Source organism: Notolabrus celidotus, chromosome 10 (genome assembly GCF_009762535.1).
Source record: "Notolabrus celidotus isolate fNotCel1 chromosome 10, fNotCel1.pri, whole genome shotgun sequence".
NCBI classification, from domain to species: Eukaryota; Metazoa; Chordata; class Actinopteri; order Labriformes; family Labridae; genus Notolabrus; species Notolabrus celidotus.
In genome coordinates this window covers 6246876-6270598 of record NC_048281.1, presented here as the reverse complement: position 1 = coordinate 6270598, position 23723 = coordinate 6246876, and the positions used below count along the sequence as shown (strand labels likewise).

Genomic DNA, 23723 nt, shown 5'->3' with positions numbered 1-23723 from the left:
ACTGAGATGGAATAAGACAGTCTACATTGAGACTAAATGAATATATTTATATAAATATATAATAGGGTGTAATCAATAAGTTGATGTTGCATTTTTTTTATGTCTTTCTAAAAAGAAAATCAAGAGAATCAGAAAATCAAGAGAATCAAGTGAATCTTTTTTGCCAAGTGAGCCTGCACACAAGAAATTTGACGTGGTGAATGGAACACTGGTTCTTAACAGGACAGCAAGGACACAAAAAGACAGTAAGGACAATAAATATAGAAACCTAAGACCTTAAAAATTCTAAATAAGAATCAAAATATAGATACTATCTATACACAGAAATGTAAAGAAGTACTTTTAAGACATAAATAAATGAACTAGCCTAAGCCAGAGTGCAAATTTTTAATGGATGAATATAATAATAAAATATGTTTTAGAATAAATTACAATATTGCACGTGGTTGTTGGGATATTGCAGTTGTTTCAAAAATTAAACAACTCTCACTAGTTAAAAATGTTAAGCATTTTTTAGGAATCCCTACTCGTAAAACTGTTTTATTTTATTTATTTTAATTTAATTCGTGCTTTATTCTGCAAAAAGCATTAATGATGTCACATCCTGTCTTCCGTAATTTTACTTCCGGAAGGTGGGGCTTTATTGCAGGAGCGGTTTGCATTTGGACTACTACTACAAAACAGTGTATTAATGCAGCTGTTAAGATAGCATCAGCCGAGGGAGGAACTAATAACCCTGGTGAGGTAAGGATCTTTTCATTCATTGGTACAGAGGGAGAAGTATTCTAACATGTCTGCTCACTGGGCCTGAAGAGAGAATCATACCTGTTTGAAGAAAGGGAGAGTGAGCAGAGACCGTCTCACATCAGATTGGTGCAGTGGCTCTCCTAACATCCTCCAGTTAAACTAACTCGTGTACTTTAATGTTGAAGAAGTGTCTTAACTTGAATCATTGTGTTAAATATGGAGGAAGAAACGCAGACATGAACGTGAGATGCTACCTTACCTTGACAAGTTATCTGTAGCCTAGCTTCTACAGTGTCTTGTTCAGGGTTTTTAATGTTGATAAGTAAGCATTATCAACAAGGACTACCTTAAAAGCTAACAAACACGGTCCCATGTGTCGTCTTTATTTCACTGAACCGAGCTGCGTCAGTGTTTGTAAGCTAGCAGAGGGTCGCAGTACCAAAGTCCATGTTTAGGAGCTTTTCATTGAGGGTCAGCTGCCCTTACACACTGTTAGTAACACCAGTAAGAACTCAACTCCTCTCTTTACTCATGCTTTTATTAGCTTTTACGTGTTTTATGTTTGCTAATCAAATACAGCTGACTAAACTTGGTAGTCTTCAAAATAAAACTACCTTATATTAACATTACAGTGAGGAGTTAGTGAGACCAGATTCTGCTGAAAAGTTCCCCCCCTGAGGAAATGACACACCCTTACTGGCACTATGTTTTTTTTTTTTGCAATACACGTTTGTGTGATAACTGTTGGCTGAAATAGAGGAACAAAGTGTTACCACCCATTCAATGTGTCACGCACTAGTTCATTCTGTGGACTGTGAGTGATCAATGAGCTTCATCTTTGGTTCCGGTGTGGATACTGAGTAAAGGGGGGCTTGAGATCTGGACCTCGTTTTGTAGTCCTATTGAAATGAGTTGTGTGTTGACTTTACCAAAAGTACATGTGTTCCAGATAAACAACATCTAATTAGTCAGAAGGAAAGATGCTGAGATGCTCCATTTTTTTTCATTGACTCATTTCCTTTATCCGATTCCATCATATCTAGTTTTGTGTTGTGTGAAGTTTGTTTTGTAAGGCTGACAGTGGGACTAAACAATGTATTGTTTCCTCATCAGCATGTAGATACAGGACAGGGATGCCTCAGGTTAAAGCCACAGTAAGGAGATTTCAGCTAAAAGAGACAAATTAATTTTGACGCCTCTGTGTGACATAAGGTGCGGTTTGACCAAGAGTTCCAGGGTCTTTGAGCCCCAGAACTACTTTACCCTGAACTAAATGGTTCCTGTGCCCCCATTGTTGTCTGCGCTTCGACCACAGGCTGAAGTCCCGGGTAATCAGGCCAGTGATGTAAGAGAAAAAAAATAGATAAATGCACTACACCACCAGACCATTAGTGGGCAGTAAAGCAAAGATGAATGCCATTCATCACAGATGACACCATAGAAGCAGACGGACAGGCAGGTATCATTATGAGCAACACAACAGTTAGCCTGTTAGCATGAAGAGACTCAGCTGATGCTGTTTTAGATGGTGATATATTTCATCACAGATGGATTCAATGAATCAACACGTGAGAGGAGATAAGCGCGAGTAGCAAAGACGTTTCAACACGGCTTTGAAATCTTTTTTAACTCAAAAAGCCGTGGCAGAGATCAGCTGGTGTTTTGGTTTAAACAGCGACCCTGTTAACTGGAGACTTTCAGCCGGATGCATCCCTCATAAACGTCTTTAGACGATCATTAAATACCTGATGAGGATATTGTGAAATCATAATAAAAACTAAACTAGTTTGCATTCCCAGGAACTCCCTCTGTGTTTCAACAGCTGTGTAAACTCCACAAACACTGACACGTTCAGCTGAAGCTCTCCAGTTTACAGGGTCACTTTTAAAACCGTAACACCGGGAGAGACGCATTCACGGTGGGCTGAGAGACGACTACTGTTACAAGCTGCTAAATCAAGAGAATCACAGCTTCTTCTTTTGAAAAGTACACACACATACAAAAAAGATAGAACAAATAAAAACTAATGAAAGAAAGAGAAATCAAGTGAATCACAGATGTGTGTGATGTTATTGTGGACGGCGGGCGGAATAAAAACACTGCGGTTAATCTACCAATCAGACACGTTCAGCATTGCAGGCCCTGCCCCCCGAATGTCCAGGGACCTTTGAAAAGTACTACCCCCCTAGTAGGGGCTTTTTAGGGGGGAGATTATCTACCCCTGAACTAAATTTAGACCCTGGGTCCACTGGTTGAAACGCACGTAGCTCAGGGGTAAAGTCCTTCTGGTCGAAAAACACCTAAACTAAAATAAACCAAAGCAGCAGGTTTTAAATTAGCGTTCTTCACTCTTATTCCCTCAACTCCTTCATCACTTGACACTTTCAACTCAGCCATTTTCCAGTATGCTTGAATCCCGGCAGTATGGCATTTGATTGGTTCCTTCCATGAGGACCTCATGGCAGTGATTGTTTATTTTTTGACTAGGTTTACTCTGGCTGTAGATAGTGGATTTTTCCATCTGTTTCTGAAGCGCTGTTTTGAAGCCGATCGTTGGTGTGCCATATTGGAAATGCAGAGCACCTCACAGCATTTTGCTAGTTACAGCAGCAAGGACAAACTTCCTTTTAAAAGACAGAAACCTCGAGCAGAACCAGACACGTTAGACAGCCATCTGTCTCGACCGAGTTGGGGTTGGAAAGAGGGATAGAGGAGAATAAGAGAGAGAGATGATAGTGATGAGATGGATAGTCATAGTAGTCATATCTGGGGTCCGGCATGTCCACAGCAGCAGACCGTCTACAGCAGTGACTCAGAGGAACCTACGAGACAATGGAGCTCAGGGACTCCAGAAAGGTCTATGGTTAGTAACTTTAATGGGACAGGGAGAGTATGAATGTGGTGTTAATGGGTGAATGTTACTCATGAGTGGTCAGTAGTCTAGAGAAAGTGCTTTATTAACACTGTCCATTTGTCCTTTAGCATTGTGCGAGAAACTGTTATGAAGAAGAGCAGGCTCTCATTAGTTTATCCTAATCTAATTGTCTGCTGTAGTTTTAAGAAATGTGGATCCAGGTCCTTCCTTAATAAAACCCTCTTTCCATTTCTTTATCCATTCATTCTCGAGGAGGTTTGTTGCTTCTTGCCCTCCACAACGTTAACTGCCGCACCGCTTTCTGATTTCCCACAGGATGGTTTTCGTCGAGCCTGCATGCGTCGGCTACATACTGTCCGATTCTTTACCGCTTTTGTCAGGCGTGCTCTCAGAGTATGTGCTGTCTGTCTCTTTTGCTCAACCTTAGTAGTCGCACTGGAAACAACAACACAGCTGGGTTGTCCTAAATTTTGGAAGAGGAGCTGTTTACTGCATAGTTGTAGGCTCATAGCAAGGATATGACATCAGTGGTGGAGAAAGGTCTTGTGAATGACACTGAACTAGCCCTGCATTCCTCCTTCCTCTCCTGAGATGGTCTGTTGTGTGTCCCACCAACCACATTCTTCTCTATCTGTTCACTTCTCTCAATGCTGAACCCTCTGGTTCCCTTCTGTTTCTGCAGCTCTGAATATGAACAGCCTTATCTGGCTGGCTCATATGAAGGAGCTCCCTCTGCTTTTTTGATCAGTATCCCATTTCCTGATGAGCCTCCCTGGGTTTTTGGTGTGTAATAGCATTAGAGTCAGGAAACCATCTGCTAATGATGTTGGCAAGTGGAAGGACAGGGCTGAAAGAGTGATGCAAGGTTTTTTTTTTACCAGGCTCTGAAAGTGAGTGATTATGTGCAGAATACAGTGATGTAGATAAATGCAAACCCAGCTATCATCAATTGTCTGCTCCTGTCAGCAGGGTGAAGGGGAGGTTGATACAGTACATTTGATGTGATTGTAAGGAGATGACAGTAGATTGTTTTTATTTAGGTTAAACATTTCATGTACTTCTCTATCATTTTTCATTTGTTAACACCAGCTGTCCACACACAAAATACAAATCCACCTCCTAAAAAGTGTAACTATAAAATCCTGTTATACAACAGAGCCTCCCCCCAGCTGGGCTCCTGACTAGGGCTGTAAATTTTAAGTATTTTCCATGATCGATTTTTGGAAATGTTAACGATCAATTATCGATTAATCAATACAAAATAATTTTTTTTTTATTTCTTAGAGGTGTAACGATTCTTTTTAACAACGATTCAATTCGTATCATGAGTCGTGGTTAACAATACGATTAAAGGATGATATTGGTTCATTTAGAACGATATGATAAGAAACGATTCAGTGACTTGAAATTGATTCAGTAACTTTTTAGCCAAAGATTCAACCAGTGTGACTGTGAAATAAATCCCTTGATACTGGACAGTCCTAGATTCTGTTGTTGTTGTGATGTTTTTGTCCCGAGTGGAGTTTTGTCCTAGTCTCTGACTAAACATGCTGGTGAGGCCTGAGGCTTCTGCAGAGCTGATGTTACCTTGATGAACGCTGCAAGAGGTGCCTGGACGGTCAGCGTTGTGTGAAATCCCATGGCGTCTTAGTAGGTGGTTGGATAGATTTGTGGTGTTGCCGTGGTAACTTTACTTGACCTTTACATATCTTACAAACAGAGAGCGACTTATTTAGAACATCTCCGTCTTTGTAAAAGCCAAAGTGTTTCCACCAAGCGGCAAACTCCGGTCTGAAACGATGAAGCCAATATGGAAGTGCTATAAACTGCAATACATCGAGAATCCGCTTGAGGCTGGCTGCAGAAACACCGGAAACTACATAGATATGAATGGGAAAAAGACGATCTTTTTAGCATTAATAAACATGTTTACAGCCTGGTTCAAAAAATGGCTTGGCCCTACAAAGCTAATCTCTCTAATGGCACACACTGTACGGGGGGTGAATTTTTTTCTAACGTGACGGTTCAGAAGATATTAAGATTACGAGTGTTGCCCAAATAAGGACATGACTGAGGTGACTCCCGGTCGGGAACACACAGCCATTGGCTAAGAGGCTCACACTACGTCACACTCTGCCTGGTTGAGTTCCGCATTACCAATATGGCTGCTGCCGCCGATTTGCTTCAAAACAGCTCTCAGGAACAGATGGGTGACGTCACGGATACTACGTCCATATTTTATGGTTTCCACACACTGGACTGCAATGGTGGCTTGATCATTTCTCATTCACCGGCTTCTCCTCTGCCATCCGCCATGCTATGTGTTGTTGTCTGCTGCCGCGTGGCGATGACGTCACAGACAGGTAGCCTCAAATGAGTAACGTTTGACGTCTTTATCATTAAAAGTGCAAAAAACCCACATCTATATAAAGTCTGCCGTGCTTAAATCCCATGTGTTATTTCTTAGTATGGATACAATCGATTTATTCCCTTTTAAAACGATGTTAGATCCATATATGTCGTCTGGAAGGCCAACTTGCCGAGCACAGATCGATGTAGTCGGATCACAGGAATATAAATCGATACATACATATTTTTATGTCAAAAACAATGTCATATTTGTTTTTTTCCCCCCTAAATTATATTTTCCACAGCAATATAATGAATAGAAGTGACGGCATTGAATACAGGTACATGTTAAACACTGATTATCAACGATCAGGCTCATTAAAATATTCTCCGTGGTCATAATCTTATAAAGTGAAGGCTCATACTACAGAAAATACTTCAGACTCACAGTGTTCAGTTTTCTGTCTACTCGTTCTTATTGAGAAAAATAATTATGTACATGGTCAGGTGTCAGCCGGGAGCACAGCCGGGTCAGAATCAGCAGCTGCAGAAAAGCTTGGACGGCTCTGATGTTGCTGGTCTGCAAACATAGCGTCCTAGCAATTCCCACCAGTCTGTTGGCTCTGTATCCAAAGGTTGAAATGTCCTGTTTAAAGTTATCAACCTGTGTCCATGTCATTGTTGGCAGCAGTTGTGCATTGATCCTCTTTAAAAAGCGCTTGTGGAGACCTGACGTACAGCCGTCACTTTTAACCAGCTGATTCACATCAAAACATGTTTTAAACTTAAACCACCTCACACATCACAGTGAATGGAGGAGAACATGTTGCAACTTAACCTTCATTACTACTTTACAGACAGTCATTAGTTCTAAAAATGCTGCCATGTTTCCCTCCGTCCAGAGTTATGCCACGTTCACACCAGACATGAACGATTGCACGAATACAGACACTAGAATGTTTTGTGTTAGTCGTTGGTAAAAGTAGGTAGCTGCAAAAAATTGGGGAAGCCACACGGATATAATTTAGTGTCTGATATATTTCTGAATGAATCTCAGATGATCCATTCGTCATTGCATACAGAATTTCCAACCTGAGAAGTTTCTGTATGTATGAGACAGAAAACTCTGGGAGGCATATCAATGAAAGAAGCAGCTCACTCTACGTGGCTAAAGCAGGGAGGACAGTACCACTGAGAGGATTTAGTTCTCTGCTGCCCAGTTTAATCAAAGGCTCCTCTGTGCACTACCCTGGCTAAGGGATCTTGGTATGCATTGCAGGGTGCTGTTTGAAAATTTCTCTCAGGCCTTAGAATTCTGTTTTAAGCGAGCAAAGTCATCTCATCATCTCCCCTGTGTGTGACCTCTCAGCAGCTACTTCTTTACTGAACACATTCTTGGATGCCCATAAGCCGTGATTCACAGTCATGTAAGTCAGTCGGGGCTTTCCACTACAAGTTTCTACTCTTCCAGGAACTCAAAGGTTGCTGTGCTGCTCATTGTTGTTGTGGTTTTTTTATTGAGGTAGCAATAATAAAACATTCAACATCACAGATATTTGCCTCTTTTTAAAGTAAATGAAGAAAAACGAAAATAACAGACAAACATACAAATCATTTAACTGGAAAGTCTGATCAGAAACTCCAAACAGCACTAGAAGGGGTTAGGTTTCGAAACTACATGCAACATTTCTGAAAGAGCATTGAATATACTTGACCAAAACAGAGAAAACCGAGATCTGAAGTCCTGTGGATATTATGCAAATCAGGCCATGGGGAAAAAACTGAAATTGCATTACACCACCAGACCAGTAGAGGGTAGTAAGACAGAGACAAAGGCCATTCAACAAAGATGACGCCAATGAAGGGGACAGACAGGCCATCATCAAAATGAGCAGCGCTACAGTTAGCCTGTTAGCATGGAGGAGGTCCAACTTGAGCACTTGAAAGGAGACAAGCGTGAGTAGGAAAGCCGGTACAACAGCTTTCAATATTCATGGCAGAGATCGACCAGTGTTTTGGTTTAAAGAGCGACCCTGTTAACTGGCGACTTTCAGCTGCATGCATCCCTTACAATCTTCTTTAGATTATTATTAAATACTTTCATAGTCACAGATGGGTATTTTGACTGTTTAATGAAAACTAAACTAGGATGCAGCTGTTGTAAACTCCACAAGCATGACACGTTCAGCGCAAGGTCTTCGGTTTACAGGGTCCCTTTAAAACCATAACACTGGGAGCTGACAGTGCCCCGGTATGCTCAGAGAGGTCGACTGTTTGATGGCTATTAAACCTAAATAAGAATACAGAGTAATAAACTGATGAATAAACAGAACTGGTTTTATAAATATAATGAAATGTAAAAGACACACAAAAAATAATTAAAGGAGGAATAAAGTGAATCACAGTTGTGTGTGTGTGTGTGTGTGTGTGTGTGATGTTATTGTGGACGGCGGGTGAAATAATAGCACATCTGGTACTCGTCCAGCATTACAGCCCCCCCCCCTGTTCCTTGACCATTGAAAAGTACTACCCCCAAGTAGGGGCTTTTCAGAAGGAGATAAACTTAAATTTAGACCCTGTGGTCGAAAAGGAAAGCTCCTGGGGAAAGTCCCTAGTTCTGGGGTACAGTTCCTGCAGTCAGAAAGCACCTATAATGTGCACTGTAGGTTGCTCTGTGACGAATAATAGGAGCATGAAATTCAATGTCACACAAGACCCATTCTTATCGAGAGACACTTTATGACTCGACTCTAGATCAGGTCATGGTTGTTGTTGTTGTTTTCTCCACAGTGAGCTGTGTATGATTAAGTCAAGTTTTGGAAGTTATTCCACTGTCAGTTGGGGCTGGGGTATTTTCTCCCATTGCATCACCTTTTTTAACAACCTTCTGTAAATGTTTAGAAACCAGGGAGACCACTTTCTGGAGTTTTGAAAGTGAAATGTTTTCCCATTCTTGCCAGATAAAGGATTCCAGCTGCTCAACAGTTGGAGGTCTGTTTTTTCTTATTTTTTGTTTCATAACACCCCAAATGTTTTCAATGGACAATAAGTAAGGACTGCAGGCAGGCCAGTTAGACACCCAGACCCCCCTACTACCATTCTGTTGCAATACATAGAGAATGTGGTTGGACATGAATCTGAGTCTGAAAATATGCAAAGTCTGCACTGAAAAATTGTGTTCTTTGGATGTCAGCATTGCTCCATAAACCTGTCTTGTTCAGCATTAATGGTGTCTTCTCAGATGTGTTAGTTGAATGCTGGATTTTGAACTGTGTACTAGTAACAAGCCAGGTGGTTCCTCTACTCTTAGAATTGAGGATGCAGCATGAAAGGTTTTCAAAAAGAATGTCACATTTTATGTCTTCAGACCACCACCACCAGTTTTCTAATTTCCCCTGTCTATCTTAAATGTGGTGACTTCCACTACAGACTCATGTCTGTTTTAATGGAGAGTCTGAAAATCACAGGCATCATTGGTTTTCAGCCTTGTCCCATTCGTTCATAGATTTCTCCAGATGTACTGAATCTTTAATGATCTAATGTACTTTAGATAATCTAGTCCACAACTTCTTTGACATTTCATTCTTAGCACCAATATTTTGAAATTGTCTTAACTATTTATTGCATTAGAATGCCCTTTTTATATCCAGTCATGTTACTAACCTGTTGGAAATTAACCTAATTAAAAAAATTTCAGTTTCAACATACTCTATACTAAATTATTAACAAAGATCCAACGTCATGACCGGATAAGATCCAGTCCCCTCTTACTGACAGGACTCAGTAGAACCAGACTCATGTTAGACAGCCATCTGCTGAGACCAAAATTGGGGTTGGAAAGAGGGATCCCGCTGGAGTCTGGCACGTCCACAGCAGCAGGACGTACAGCAGCGAGTCAGAGGAACCTTCGAGACAATGGAGCTCAGGGACTCCAGAAAGGTCTATGGTTAGTAACTTTTATGGGACATGGAGAGTTAAGCCTGGACTTCTGCGTCGAATCAAAGGCGTAGTTCTGCTACCTTATCTGATCTCATCTTAATCCACCATGAGCGTGGCAGCCTCGCAGTATTTAGCTAGTTACAGCGGTGAGGACAAACTTCCTTTAATAGGCAGAAACCTTGAGCAGAACCAGACTCATGTTAGACAGACATCTGCCTCGACCGAGTTTGGGTTGGAAGGAGGGATAGAGGAGATTAAGAGAGAGAGAGATGAGATGTAATGACTCCTTTCCCCCATTAAGCCTCCCTGAGTTAAACAGTGCAGGCGAGGCGAAACGGCCATAAATGTCCTGCATTGAACTAGCAGTCTGTTAGAACCTAAAATGACCATTGCACATGCATGCTTATGGGGATCTCAATGATAGTAACTTGCGCCTTTTTTATACGTTCTATGGATTAGCATGGAAAGAGTTTGATCTGCAGCTGGTACAGATGGAGTCATGTTTTGTCTGCAACCAAACTTTTGTAGGGATTTGTTCAGATGAAGAAGAGTAAATGTCAAAGTAGTGATACAATGTGCTGTGCAAGTGGGATGAACATTACGCCACTTTTGAGTCAAATTTCCACTTCCATGACCCCTAAACCTTTATCTTCTGTTGGATATTCAAGCATCAGTGCAACTACCAGTGATTTTATTGATCGGCTCCCACTCTCGGCCAACGCGGATTGTTTTAGTTGAGTCAGTTGACCTGAAGTGATGATGAGAGAAACAGCAGCACTGAGCTAATCTCCTTCACAGATCTGTGGAATTTTTTGGGAGGGTTGTTAATAGTCCAGAAAGGCCTCTCTGCTTTCTCCATCAGATGGGGAGACAGACGATATCCCCCTGGCCCCTGCTACCTCTGGCATGCAGAGAGACATCCTTCAAGTTTTCTGCAAACGGATATCTTAAATTCCCTCACTTATTTTTTTTTTACTTCTCTCTGAGTGGTGTGCAGGCATCTGACATTCAATTTGACCCTCACTATTCTACCACTTGAGCTGTTACTAGACTATTTATTCACCATAGAAATGTGTTTCGTGTTCCCAGAAGCATAGAGAATTTGAAGCTTAAGGAGTTGCTGATATGTCCATTTACATTCATGTTTTTTCAATCAATCAATCAAGCTGTATTTATATAGCACCTTTCATACAAATCAAATACAACCCAAAGAGCTTTACAGAGATTGAAAACAAGAAAGAAGCAGAAATAAAATAATGGCAAGAAATATTAAAAAAGGAAAATGGATTTTAAAATAGAGACTAATGCACACAGACAACAATAAAATATGAGTAATTGAAATATGTTTAAGCGTCAAATTAATATTCAGAATATAAATAGTTAAAATAAATACATTTAAAAAGGGTAAGGATAAGAGTTGAAAATAAAATTAAGGCTCAAAATGTCAATAAAACTGAGTAGAAAAATAAAAAATAAAATAAGATAAACAGTTAAAATTAAAAACATAATAATAAAACATAATTTAAATCAATATAACAGTAAAAAGTAAGTAATCAAATTGTAAAACCGTACATTTTAGTTTATGTTTAAAAGTCTGAATATCTCTATCAGCTCCTCTTAGATCTTCCTGCAGGCTGTTCCATAGTTTAGGAGTGTAGTGTCTGAAAGCAGCGTCACCAAATGTTTCTGTTCTCCTCTGAGGAACAGCTAAAAGAGAAGGGCCGGAGGATCTGAGAGGCCTTCCTGGTTTATACACACAAAGCATCTCTGATATGTAGTCTGGTGTGAGACCATGCAGTGCCTTTAAAACTAGTAAAATAATTCAATCAATACGAAAAGAAACAGGCAGCCAGTGTAAAGATTGTGAAACAGGCCTAATGTGTGCTCTCCTTCTGGTCTTCGTTAAAACTCTTGCTGCTGCATTTTGTATTAAATGAAGTTTGTTCATATTTAGATTTTTCACATTTATAAGCCAAAGATCTATTTCATAGATGTGTGTCAAAAGTCATCTGTTGTCGAGCGATAATTCGATAACAATAATTAATGTGATACATTTTTTCTCATTATAAATTTAAGAAATGTTCAATAAAAATGTGATATATTTAAACCTGTAATTACAGACCCCAACCACTGGAGGGGAGGGGGCGTTCATGTGCCTTATACGCTAGTTGCCACCCAACTTTTCAGACAAAATAGAATCTACAAACAAAAACTTCACTAAAATGTCATCTTACAGAAAGACCTGCTTCCTGTTAGCTCTGTCAAAAATGAAGATTCAAGAAGACTATCAGAGAACTAAATCCAGACACAAGCCAACAAACCATTTGGTTTCTGTAACTTTCACTCAGGGGCAAAAATCTGCCGTAAATTTAAATGAAACAATGATTTGATATTTGTCGTGATAATTATCGATATCGACTGATATGAAAAATTTTATCAGGATAACATATTTTCCAATATTACCCAGCTCTAGTATTGTCCGCAACAGGCAGATGAGAATCCATCGCACTGGAACACTAACTTCAGACGAATCACTGGGACTGTTTTTTAAACCGTGTAAATCAAATACAATTATCTTTTCATCCAGGTTTTTTGCCACTGCGTTGGTATTTTAAGTTAGTAGCCAAGTAATAAGCAGGATAGTTTATGGTTAGCAGATAGTTGACAAGTTGTGTAGTATTTGCATCATTTCCAGGGTTTTGTATCTGCCTTTAGCTCATTGCTTTCATCAGCAAATTAATTCTGACTGAAATACACAACAATTCATACACCAAGCTCATTTAAACACATTATGACACTGCAGATAATTCCCCTGGGAGCATTTGCATCAAATATGGTGAATTTTGAACAGATCATGTGAATGCATGCTGAGTCTGACATTGTGTCTTTCAGAAAGTGTGTAATAGTGTGTACGTCTGTGTATATCCTTCCCATGAGAACTTTCACTGGCCTAGTTCCTACTAACAAAGACAGGAAGAGCACAGGTCAGACTCCACTTCCTGGTCACGAAGAGAGGAACCATGATGCCACATCCTCGGCACAGATAGCTGACACATTAAAGCTGGCATACTGAGGTGTAGGTCATTTTGATGCAGACCACATGCTCCACTCTGCTTTTAGACAATGCAAGGAAGCGCTCACATCCACTGTTGCACATTAATGAGGGAACCATATACGGGCCAGCTGTTTTCACTTTTACAAGTTTGTTATGCATATTAGGGATGGGCATTCCAAGCCAAACTACTACTCCATAACCACTGGCATCTATTCAACACTATTTGAATAATCCCCCCTCACACACACATACAAATACACACACACACACACCTGTCCTATTAACAGCCCGTTTGTGTGACAGTCACATTAACCAGCAGCACAGCGTCTGTCTCGATCTTTACGTCGGTGTTTCTGTGACGCAGCGTGGCGTTTACATTTTACAGCCATGCTCAGTTTCTGGAAATACATGTTGTAGTGTAGTGTGAGAAAATTGCCGCAACTGTCGCCATTGTTTTCTTCTTCTTTTGCTATGTATTGCAGTTAGCATTCTTCTTCTTCTGTTACTTAATGTGGTTAGCAAACAGTTTTAAGACGCTGTATCGCCACCGTCTGGCGGGAATACTGTATTACAACCAGGCACTGGTAAAAACGATGAAAAATTATACTTTGTAAAAATTGAAGAGTTACTTCGAATTTTAAAAGTGAACGAATATTTGAATATTTAAAAGTCATTGCCCATCCCTAGCATAAATCCATTAACAGCTATCAAAAACATTCAAGGTATTTACCTGAATCTATGGGCTTCTGCATGATGGTGACATTTTACTCTACATTTATAACAATTATAAAACAGGCGTTTTTTTCTGTCTTCTGCAGATTTATATTTGTCTTTTGACATGTTGGATTAATTATAGGGGCCTATTTATCTCCTTGTGAGAGCTTGAAAACATGTTTACAGTTAGGGAGGAGTAGTTCATGAATAATTCCATAAATCAGCTCCATTAGTGTGACACCATAAATCAGCTCCATTAGTGTGACACCCTGAGAGGAGGGAAAATAATTTCCAAAGGCAGGTAGAGATAAAATAACTACGGGAGAGAAAGCAGAGGGAAAGAAGAGCTTGGCATCCTTGATCTGACAGCATTAGTACTTGACAGACAGTCAGGAGAATAGGTCAAGGTGTCTGTCATAACTCTACTTGTTCTACTGAGAGTTGACTTTGGGTTTCATTACATGATGAGACATCTGTTGACATCAGTGTCAGATGTTGAACATTTTTCTTGATTGTTTAGGATTGGTTGTAAGATGATTAATTCCTGGGCTGCAAAAAAAAGGACTATTTTGATAGTCCACCAGTTATCAATCATTGAAATGATGAATCTGTGGCTTTTACTGCTTTATCAGATTTTAAATTTAACATAACTTTTACATTTAAAACATGCCATTAAGAATGTTAACTCAGGCCACACTTTTCTTGTCTTTGAACATGTGTAATAGATAATTTTGTTTTCAGGGTTGAGTGGTTACTAGGGATGTCAACAATTAAGATAAGATAAGATTAGGGGTGTGCGGTAAACCGGTATCATCACCGTCACCGGTATAATATGTTGCCACGAAATGGATTTTGCAATACCGTAATTACCGCGGTAAAGCGTTGTTTTCACATAATTTGGGCCATGTTGTTGTATGTGGGAGATTTACTTACAAGTGAATGCGCATACACTTTTAAGGCCGGTGACACGGAGTCACTGACACCGCTTACTCGAGGAAGTAAACATTTACCGGCGTGCAGAAAGCGAAACAGCGAGCCAAAACACCGCTGATTTGTGGTCCGTCCAGCCGCACCACCGAGCCTTATATCAGCCTCACAATACACTATGTTGATAATGACTGGACTCTGAGCAGCACATGCTGCCTAACATATTTTTTTCCCCGACGGGCACACAGGTGAAATAATTGGCTCTGATTCATTCATTCCTCAGCCTCTCTTTTTCCTTCTCTCTCTCTCTCTCTCTCTCTCTCTCTCTCTCTCTCTCTCTCTCTCTCTCACACACACACACACACACACACACACACACACACACACACACACACACACACACACACACACACACACATATCTCCTGCCTCCATTCTCCGTCACCCAATCACAAGCCTGATATCCTGGTCAACACATTCACTGTCATCACATAAAACTGATTGTCAACTAATTAACTAACATCATAACTAATTAATAACTAACCCTAGCAAACACCAAACAACCAATCCGTTACTATACAGAGTTGAACAGTTCCCAAATGACTTCTTTGTGTCAGGTGACATGCTTTTAGCAAATTCTGCCAACATACTGTTGAATGGAAACATAAAAATAAGTGTGATGACCACTTGTCCTCCAAAAGCCATGTGAAAAACAGAGTGTTGCATCAATAAATTTAAGGATTTCATTAATGGACATTTTATTCACTGACACAAAAAGCACACACTATAATATGGTGGTAAAATATGTCTAAAGGGTAAAAAACGGAATTCTAAAAATTTTAAAAACAGAATTTGGAAAAAATAAAACAGATTTCATTGGGCCCTATGGTATGCATGATGAAAGACAGTGGGGCAAACATGGTTAGAGCACTGCAGCTCAACAGGCTACCCTGTTTTGGACACAGGCTGCACATCGCTATAGGTAAGTGTCTATGGTCAAACCAAGGCAAGGCAACGTTATTTGTATAGCGCATTTCATACACAAGGGCAACTCAATGTGCTTTACATTAAAAGATTAAAAGCATTGGAAACATTCAGACAAGCATAAAAGAACACAATTAAACTGCGTACACTTACAACACAGAACAGAGCCAGAGTCATGTTTTGAAAAGACTACCCCATTTCATGTTGGAAAACCGTGATATAATACCGTTATCGCGATATGAAGGAGAAATACCGTGATATAAATTTTAGGTCATATCGCCCACCACTAGATAAGATATTACTTTATTGATCCCCCTGGGGGGGAATTCAGTTGTTACAGCAACCCAGACATAAGTACAATCAAGAAGAAGTAAAATAAAATAAAATAAGATACGTAAAAATAAAAATAGATAAATAAAGCTATAATACAATTTAGATATAATGTTATGTAGAATTTAGATTAAATAGAAGTAAACAGGCAGTATTAAAAATTTTCAGTAGTGACAGGTTGACATGGTGTGATTATGGTTGGTAATGACAAATTAAGCAATAACTAAAAATTAATATGGGTATGTTATATGACCATGAGTTGTAGTTACAATAATAATGTAATATAAAATATAATATACATAAATATGGCAAAGATAATTATAATACAGTATATTATGCATTATAATGGCAGCAGCAGTCAAAGAGAGGGGTCCAGGATGGCTCACAGTTTGTCCATCAACCTCCTCTCAGCCACTGACTCCAGACTGTCCAGTTCTAGGCCAACCACAGAGCGGGCCTTCTTTACCAGCTTGTTGAGCTTGCTGGCCTCACCCGTCTTGATACCTCCACCCCAGCACGCCACAGCAAAGAAGAGAGCACTGGCCACCACAGACTGATAGAAAGGTCTTCAGAAGCCTGCTGCAGACACTAAAGGACCTGAGTCTCCTCAGGAAGAACAGTCTGCTCTGTCCCTTCCTGTAGATGGCATCAGTGTTGGTGGACCAGTCTAATTAATCGAGTATCGATTAATTGATTGTTTTAAACTTACTGGAACACATTTTTTTGTTTGTATTTTCTATCACGTGAACAAACATCATGTGGTCTCATATTACACTCAGCTATCAGGGAGGTGTTTTAAGTTTAAAGCATGTTTGGATGTGAATCAGCTGACTGAAGGTGTTGCTCACAGCGGAGAGCCGGAGACGCTGTGAGTCTGAAATATGTTCCTGTTCAGTTCCCTTGTTGCAGTCAATCCACATGTTGTAGTCTGAGTCTTCTTTATATGACTGTATGTCCGTGAAAGTTATCTTTATAAGCCTGCTCCTCACATTGATGTTCAGCTTTTTACTTTTTGTACGCCTCAATATGATCCACAGCTGTTTAATACCGTCAATACTAGGGATGACCACAATTAATCGATTATCGATTCATTGATTGTTAAGAAATTACTCGAACACACACATTTTTGTTATCAATTTTCCGGCACATGGAACAAACATCATGTGGTCTCATATTACACTCAGCTATCAGGGAGGTGTTTTAAGTTTAAAGCATGTTTCGATGTGAATCAGCTGTTAAAGGTGTTGTGCACAGAGGAGACGCTCAGCTGGCGGCTGCGGCTGTGCGTCAGGTCTCCACGTGCGCTTTTTAAAAGAGGATCAATACAAAACTGCTGCCAACAACAACACGGACACAAAGGTTGACAGCTATAAACAGGATATTTCCCAACTTTGGATACAAATGCAACAGACAGGTGGGAAATTCTGGTACGCTACGTTTACAGACCAGCAACATCAGAGCCGTCTGAGCTTTTCTCCAGCGGAACTGATTATGACCGGGTTGCGCTCCTGGCTGACGCCTGACCGAATACACATGTTTATTTTTCTCAATAAGAACGAGTAGACAGAAAAATGGACACTGTGAGTCTGAAGTACTTTTCTGTTAGTATTATGAGCCTTCACTTTATAAGACTATGTCCGCGGAGAATATTTTAATGTGCCTGATCGTTGATATTCTGCGTGTCAAACGTGTGCCCATATTCAATCCCGTCACTTATATGCATTTTCTTGCTGTAGAAAATACAATGTAGGGGGAAAACAACCTATTTGGCATTGTTTTTGACGTAAGAATAACAATGTTTTTTTATTAAATAATTGATAGTTAACATTTCCAAAAATCGATCACGGAAAATACTGAAAATGTACATCCCTACTTAGAACATAGTGTTCATGTTAAATATATAATTTGGTTTTAAGGGTTGAGTGGTTACCATAGTGTTAAGGTGAGAGTCTGCTGTTTAGTGGTAGGACAAGGAAGAAGAAAGGTTGAGACAAAGATCTATCTTTATTTGTATAGCGCCAAATCACAACAACGTTATCTCAAGGCGCTTTTACAAACAGAGCAGGTCTAGACCGTACCATATAGGGTAAGCCAGCCCCAGGAGGACACTCAAGGAACTACAGTTTTTAACATTTCCGCATTGGCTTCAAATCTTGCGTTTGGCGGGTGCGGCTTGGTGTATGTGCAACTCTGAGCAGAGATAGTAAAGAAACGAGATGGCGCCGCCCTCAGCAACTCATCTCTTAAAAAAAAGATGCCCACTCACAGCATCAATAACATGTACAAAGAATCCGTTAGTCTCTTTTTTTAAATGTTAATTTCCTGGATTAGTTGCCCTCTCTAGGCCAAGATAGAATAAAGATGTAATAACTGACAAAGTGTCTCGTTTGGACTTGTTCTCTGATCTGATTCAATCATTTTACTGTCTTAGGTGTGCGAGTTGAAACAAGGTAGGCATTCACACTGCAGTCAGTGTGCACTCTTTGAAGTGTCAGACAGCTAAGGGAGTGTGGAAGTCAAGTGAAAGCAATTAACTTTGAGCTCTTACCTTCTGAGGGCGAGGTCCATATAGTGCAGATAGATGGCTAATGATGTCCACCTTCTTTTTATTGAGGTTAGCACATGATGCCCTTCTTTAATGCATGACTCAACGCAGTCCTGCGCTTGAGAAGGATAGCTTCATCACTACTAATCAGCTGCAATGACATTTTGATAGTGTACTTTTAAAAATCTTGGATTCATGAGAAGGCAATTTGGCATTTTAATGTGAAGGGTAGGGGTTAGGATTCCAGATTAGTTGGAGCAGAGCCTAGCATCTTGGCACAGTAAGTTACTGTCACAGTGGAAAGCTGTTAAGTAACAATCGCCATCTGTCCCTCCACGTGTCCTCACACTACTCCTTTATAATCAGAGATTATTCTGTTTGTACTGACCGCTGTCTGTGTTTTGTTGTAATTCACAGGTAGAGTGTCCAGGTGCAGAGACGTGTAGACGCGGGTGTGCATGCATGAGTGTGTGTGTGTGAAAGTGCACAAAGAAGAATCCAGAGATGGCGACCAGTAAGAGTAAAAACCAGAGCTCTCTGGCACTGCACAAGGTGATCATGGTGGGAAGTGGAGGTGTGGGGAAGTCGGCCCTCACACTGCAGTTCATGTATGATGAGGTGAGTCAAAACGTCTATGAATAACTCAAAGCTGCTATTGATTCAAGATGAGCAGATAGAGAGGCTGTTTCAACAGGAAGCAGTTTTCACCTCTACATCCCTTTATCTGATTTGTTCCCTTTGTCATTGTTTCTCAAAGTCCTACACATGACTGTAAGTATTGTGTTGTCCAGGTCACATAACACAATAACATCCTTTGAAAGCTTTCAATGTAAAGTTATGCTCTCGTGGTGTTTGGTTCAAAAAACGCTGCACCTGCTACCTGTGACAGAAAAGAAGGGACACCAGGGTAACAACAGTGGCTCCCACATTACAGATGCACTCCTAAATCACTGGAATGTGGGTTTATGCATAAAGGAGACCGCTGTCAGAGTTGGGACTTTCTATAAAACGGCATATCTGTCATGAATTGCATTCAAAATGTTGGCGTCTACACTAAGCTGCTGATGCCTTACAGACACTTTTTTTTTGTCTTACAATTTATTAGAATTATTATTACAGTTAAGATTTATTTATCCTTAATTCATTCATTCATTCATTATAAGAATTATTATTATGGTTATATCTATTTGTATTTACTCAACTTCTTACCTGCCTGCTGAACAATTTTCTTATTTTTTTCTTTTTACTTTTTTATTTATTGTTATCATTTTTATCATTATTGTTAATTTTTTGATTCCATTTTATTTTCTTTAATTATTATTATTATTGTTATCATTATTATTATTATATATTTAACTTTAACATCTTATTTAACTTCCCACTTAGCTATTTTCCTCTTTTACAATTTTATACATACTATTTATATTATTATAATTATTATGTATTTATTTATTATTATACTGCTATTTTTTTGTTCTTTATTTTTTATACCATTTTATTTTCTGTAATTATTATTATTATTATTATTATTATTATTATTATTTTTGTTTTTGTTATTATTAATTAGTTAATTTTTATTTAATGTTTGGTCTTTCTGTTGATTGACACACGCACACGCACGCACACACGCACACACGCACACACACACACACACACACACACACACACACACACAGATTTTTAACATCCTCAATGCACAATACTACAATACATTGTTAGTTCCTGTTAGTCCCTGTTTTGTCTCCTGAGTGTTCACTTGTTGTCTTATCTTTCACACCTTGTATATTATATATTGTATTGTCATGTCTCTCACTTGTCTTGTTTTATTCTGCAACATTTTGATAAAAATATAAATAAATAAACCATGACTTGTCTTGTGTTACGTTAAAAGTTTATCTTTTCCCCCTAGTTCGTGGAGGACTACGAGCCCACCAAAGCAGACAGCTACAGAAAGAAGGTGGTGCTGGATGGGGAGGAGGTCCAAATAGATATTCTGGACACAGCTGGTCAGGAAGACTACGCTGCCATCAGGGACAACTATTTCCGCAGTGGCGAGGGCTTTCTGCTGGTCTTCTCAATCACAGAGAACGAGTCCTTCTCTGCCACTGTAGAGTTCAGGTACTCTGTCCTGCTGACAATTGTGTATGCGCTTGTGAGGCTTTAAACATTTAACAAGTGGAACCACTTGTTGAGTGCTCGGAGTACTGTGGTGATTGATAGAAAATGTTGACCATTGCTGATATGAAAGCATGCTTCTGCTTTTAAGACTAACGGCCATATTCCACCAGATCCATGTCCGGTTCATCTCCGATCTGTCACAGCAGTAGAGTTATTAGGTTTGTACTCTAGTCAATGTGTTAACTCCCACTGGATCCGCTCCGTTGCGTTCCGGCTGGAGCCCTCCGGATCAGATACACAAGACTTCTATTTTTGCCGGATGCCGGAGCACGATGCATCAATCTCAACAGAGAAGATGGAGCGGGACAGGAAGTCAGACACCAAAACAAAATGAAAACATCTGGTTAATATTCAGAATAAAACACTGTGTTATCACCAGATCGTTTTTCACTTAACTACGACAACGGACTGTCATAATGAACTAGGCCAGACTTGGAGTCATCAGGTCAGAGGTTTTCAGAGGACATCAAAGTCAACATGGATGAGGAGAGGAGGAGGATATTCATTGATGCAGGAAAACCTTGGTCACTTGACCCCAGCTGCTCCGTGCTGCGTTCTGAAAACACAACCGGCGGGTGTTGACGGACGAGAGAGCACGGAGCCATACCACAGCGCATCAGAGACGGCTAGTTGGTTACAGCTGCAAGGAAAAACTACCTTTTAACAGGTAGAAACCTTGAGCAGAACCAGACTCATGTTAGACAGCCATCTGCCTGGACCGTTGGGGTTGGAAAGAGGGATAGAGGAGATTAAGAGAGAGAGAGAGAGAGAGAGAGAGAGAGAGAGAAAGAGATGGATAGTAGTAGTAGTAGTATCCGGTGCCGCTGGAGTCCGGCATGTCTGTAGCAGCTGGAGTCTGGAACATCCACAGCAGCAGGACGTCTACGGCAGAGAACCAGAGGAACCTACGAGACAAGGGAGCTCAAAAAACCTCAATTAATCAATCAGTTCAAAGTCAATTAAAAAAAATAACGCCCATAATTAGCTATTGATGGATGTGTGCCGAGCTCTGTTGGTATATAAAAAACTTTGTCTCTACTGTTGGATTATATATATTTTATATATGGTATAAAAAATAAAAAATATAAAATATCTGTTGTAAATACTAAAAAAGTCTTGTGTTTCTCTTTTGAAGGGAGCAGATCTTGCGGGTGAAGGCAGAAGAAGATAAGATCCCTCTTTTGTTGGTAGGGAACAAGTCGGACTTGGAAGAGCGGAGACAGGTGTCTGTGGACGAGGCAAGGACAAAGGCTGAAGAGTGGGGAGTCCAGTATGTAGAGACATCAGCCAAAACCAGAGCCAATGTAGACAAGGTACACCAACTCACACTCCATTCTTTGAGTTAATAACTATAAACTAATTAATTAGTAATACATTTAACACAATTGACTCTGTTTCTTCTCTGCAGGTATTCTTTGACCTGATGCGTGAAGTACGAGGAAAGAAAATGTCTGAAAACAAAGATAAAAATGGAAAAGGAAAGAACAAGAAGAATAAGAAGAGCTTCAAAGAAAGATGCTGTTTACTTTGAACCCATCCAAGACCTTAAAATCCCACAGAACATCTGTTAACTTGTGAAACAGAGCAGAGCGTCCACGCCATTATTTGATGAAATTTGATCTTTTTTTATATCTTGCTATAAGTTAGTATTTAGAACAATCGCAACCACTGTTTGTACCTTTTGACAGGTCTTAGTTGTTTCATTGGAAGATAACCACTGTTGCGACAGTGTGGCAGTGCTTGATTGGCTACAACAAGCCAATGACCAAACTGCCTCTGACATACTGCTGCTCAAGCCATTCTCCACTGTTTAACTCAGCGATTTTACTGCCTTTGACTTTCATTGTGTTTACACAAGAATTGTAAAATTTGACTAGTAAACAGTGCTCTTACTTTCTTTACATGTTTTTATCTTTAACTTGCGTAAATATCCGCTCTGTTAGAACAAAATCTAAGTATGGTCATCAACTAACCAGGAACTCTAATGCTGCTGTCTGTCATATTTGTTACCTTTGATAATGACCTGTCCTGTGAAGATGTTTGCCTCATGCATTAGTATTGTAGAGCTCCAATCTTCATGACTTCAAGGCCAGTTTGGAATGTCTGTAAAAAGCAGAACTTTGAAATGTTTGCATTTTGAGCCCTCAATGATTCTGTTATCTACTTCAAGGTCATCCAAGGATTTGTGGTTTAATTTTCTGACTGTAGAAGAATCAGACAATCAGTGCAATTAGAGGACTTGCTGCTCAACAGGGGTTTTTGATTCCACTGTTATTTGGCTTTTACTTGATGACAGCAAATCAATCAAGAGATGTTTGAATTTTTTTTAAGGAGGCCTACAGCAAAATCAAATCTTGACACTAAATCAAAAATAACCCCACATTTATGTTGAGGTCTTTTGTCAACATCTCAAACAGGAACTGAAAAATATAAGAAATATTTTCCTTGAAGAGAAGGTCGTAGTGTGGTTACTAGCATTTCGTTGTTGTAAATCAGCTGTTACTAAGGGAGAGATTGTTCTGCCTTGTCTATGTAACCTGACCCCTCTCACCTTAATCTCAATGCAGATTTCTTTACAGTGTGCATAAATGGGGAAGTTTGAAAGCTAGCTGTGTTACAAATGTGGACAATCTTTGTCTATGATTGCTTAAACAACATTTTATTCAATTTTTTTAAACATATTTTTTAATTACCGTACTTTTAAATAACATGCACTACATTGCAGAGAAAAGGACTTGATTGATGAAGCGGTGTCTGACTTTTTTAAACATTTTGTGCCAACAAAACAACATGAACTCAAACCATGTTTGTGGATGAACAGTTTGTGTGTTTAATGTGAATTTAGAGGAAAATCCTTCTACCTTTCTTTGTGTGAATGAAGCTTTGATGAGAGCACCAACTGCTTAGCTGTTTTGTAATGTAGTGCTCCAGTGAACATGTTTTAACCACTGCCTAAACAGTTCTTTGTAATATGTCCTCCCATTTTCTTTTACTTCCCACTGCCGTGAGTTTGCTGTAGCGAGTGTGTTCCTGAATAAATATTTTTTTCTTTGTAAATTGTTGACACTCATGTCTTGTGTG

The 23723-nt window shown here is 39.7% G+C and overlaps 1 protein-coding gene across 1 annotated transcript; it reads left to right on the top strand.

Annotated features, from left to right (window-relative positions):
* Positions 1–625: 625 nt before the first annotated feature.
* ralba (v-ral simian leukemia viral oncogene homolog Ba (ras related)) lies at positions 626–23704 on the top strand. The gene is made up of 5 exons (XM_034694256.1): positions 626–744; positions 18882–19082; positions 20374–20582; positions 21778–21955; positions 22051–23704. Exons 2-5 carry the CDS (start codon positions 18969–18971, stop codon positions 22171–22173), a joined length of 624 nt encoding a protein of 207 aa, XP_034550147.1. The 5' UTR covers positions 626–744; positions 18882–18968; the 3' UTR covers positions 22174–23704.
* The last annotated feature ends 19 nt before the right edge of the window (positions 23705–23723 follow it).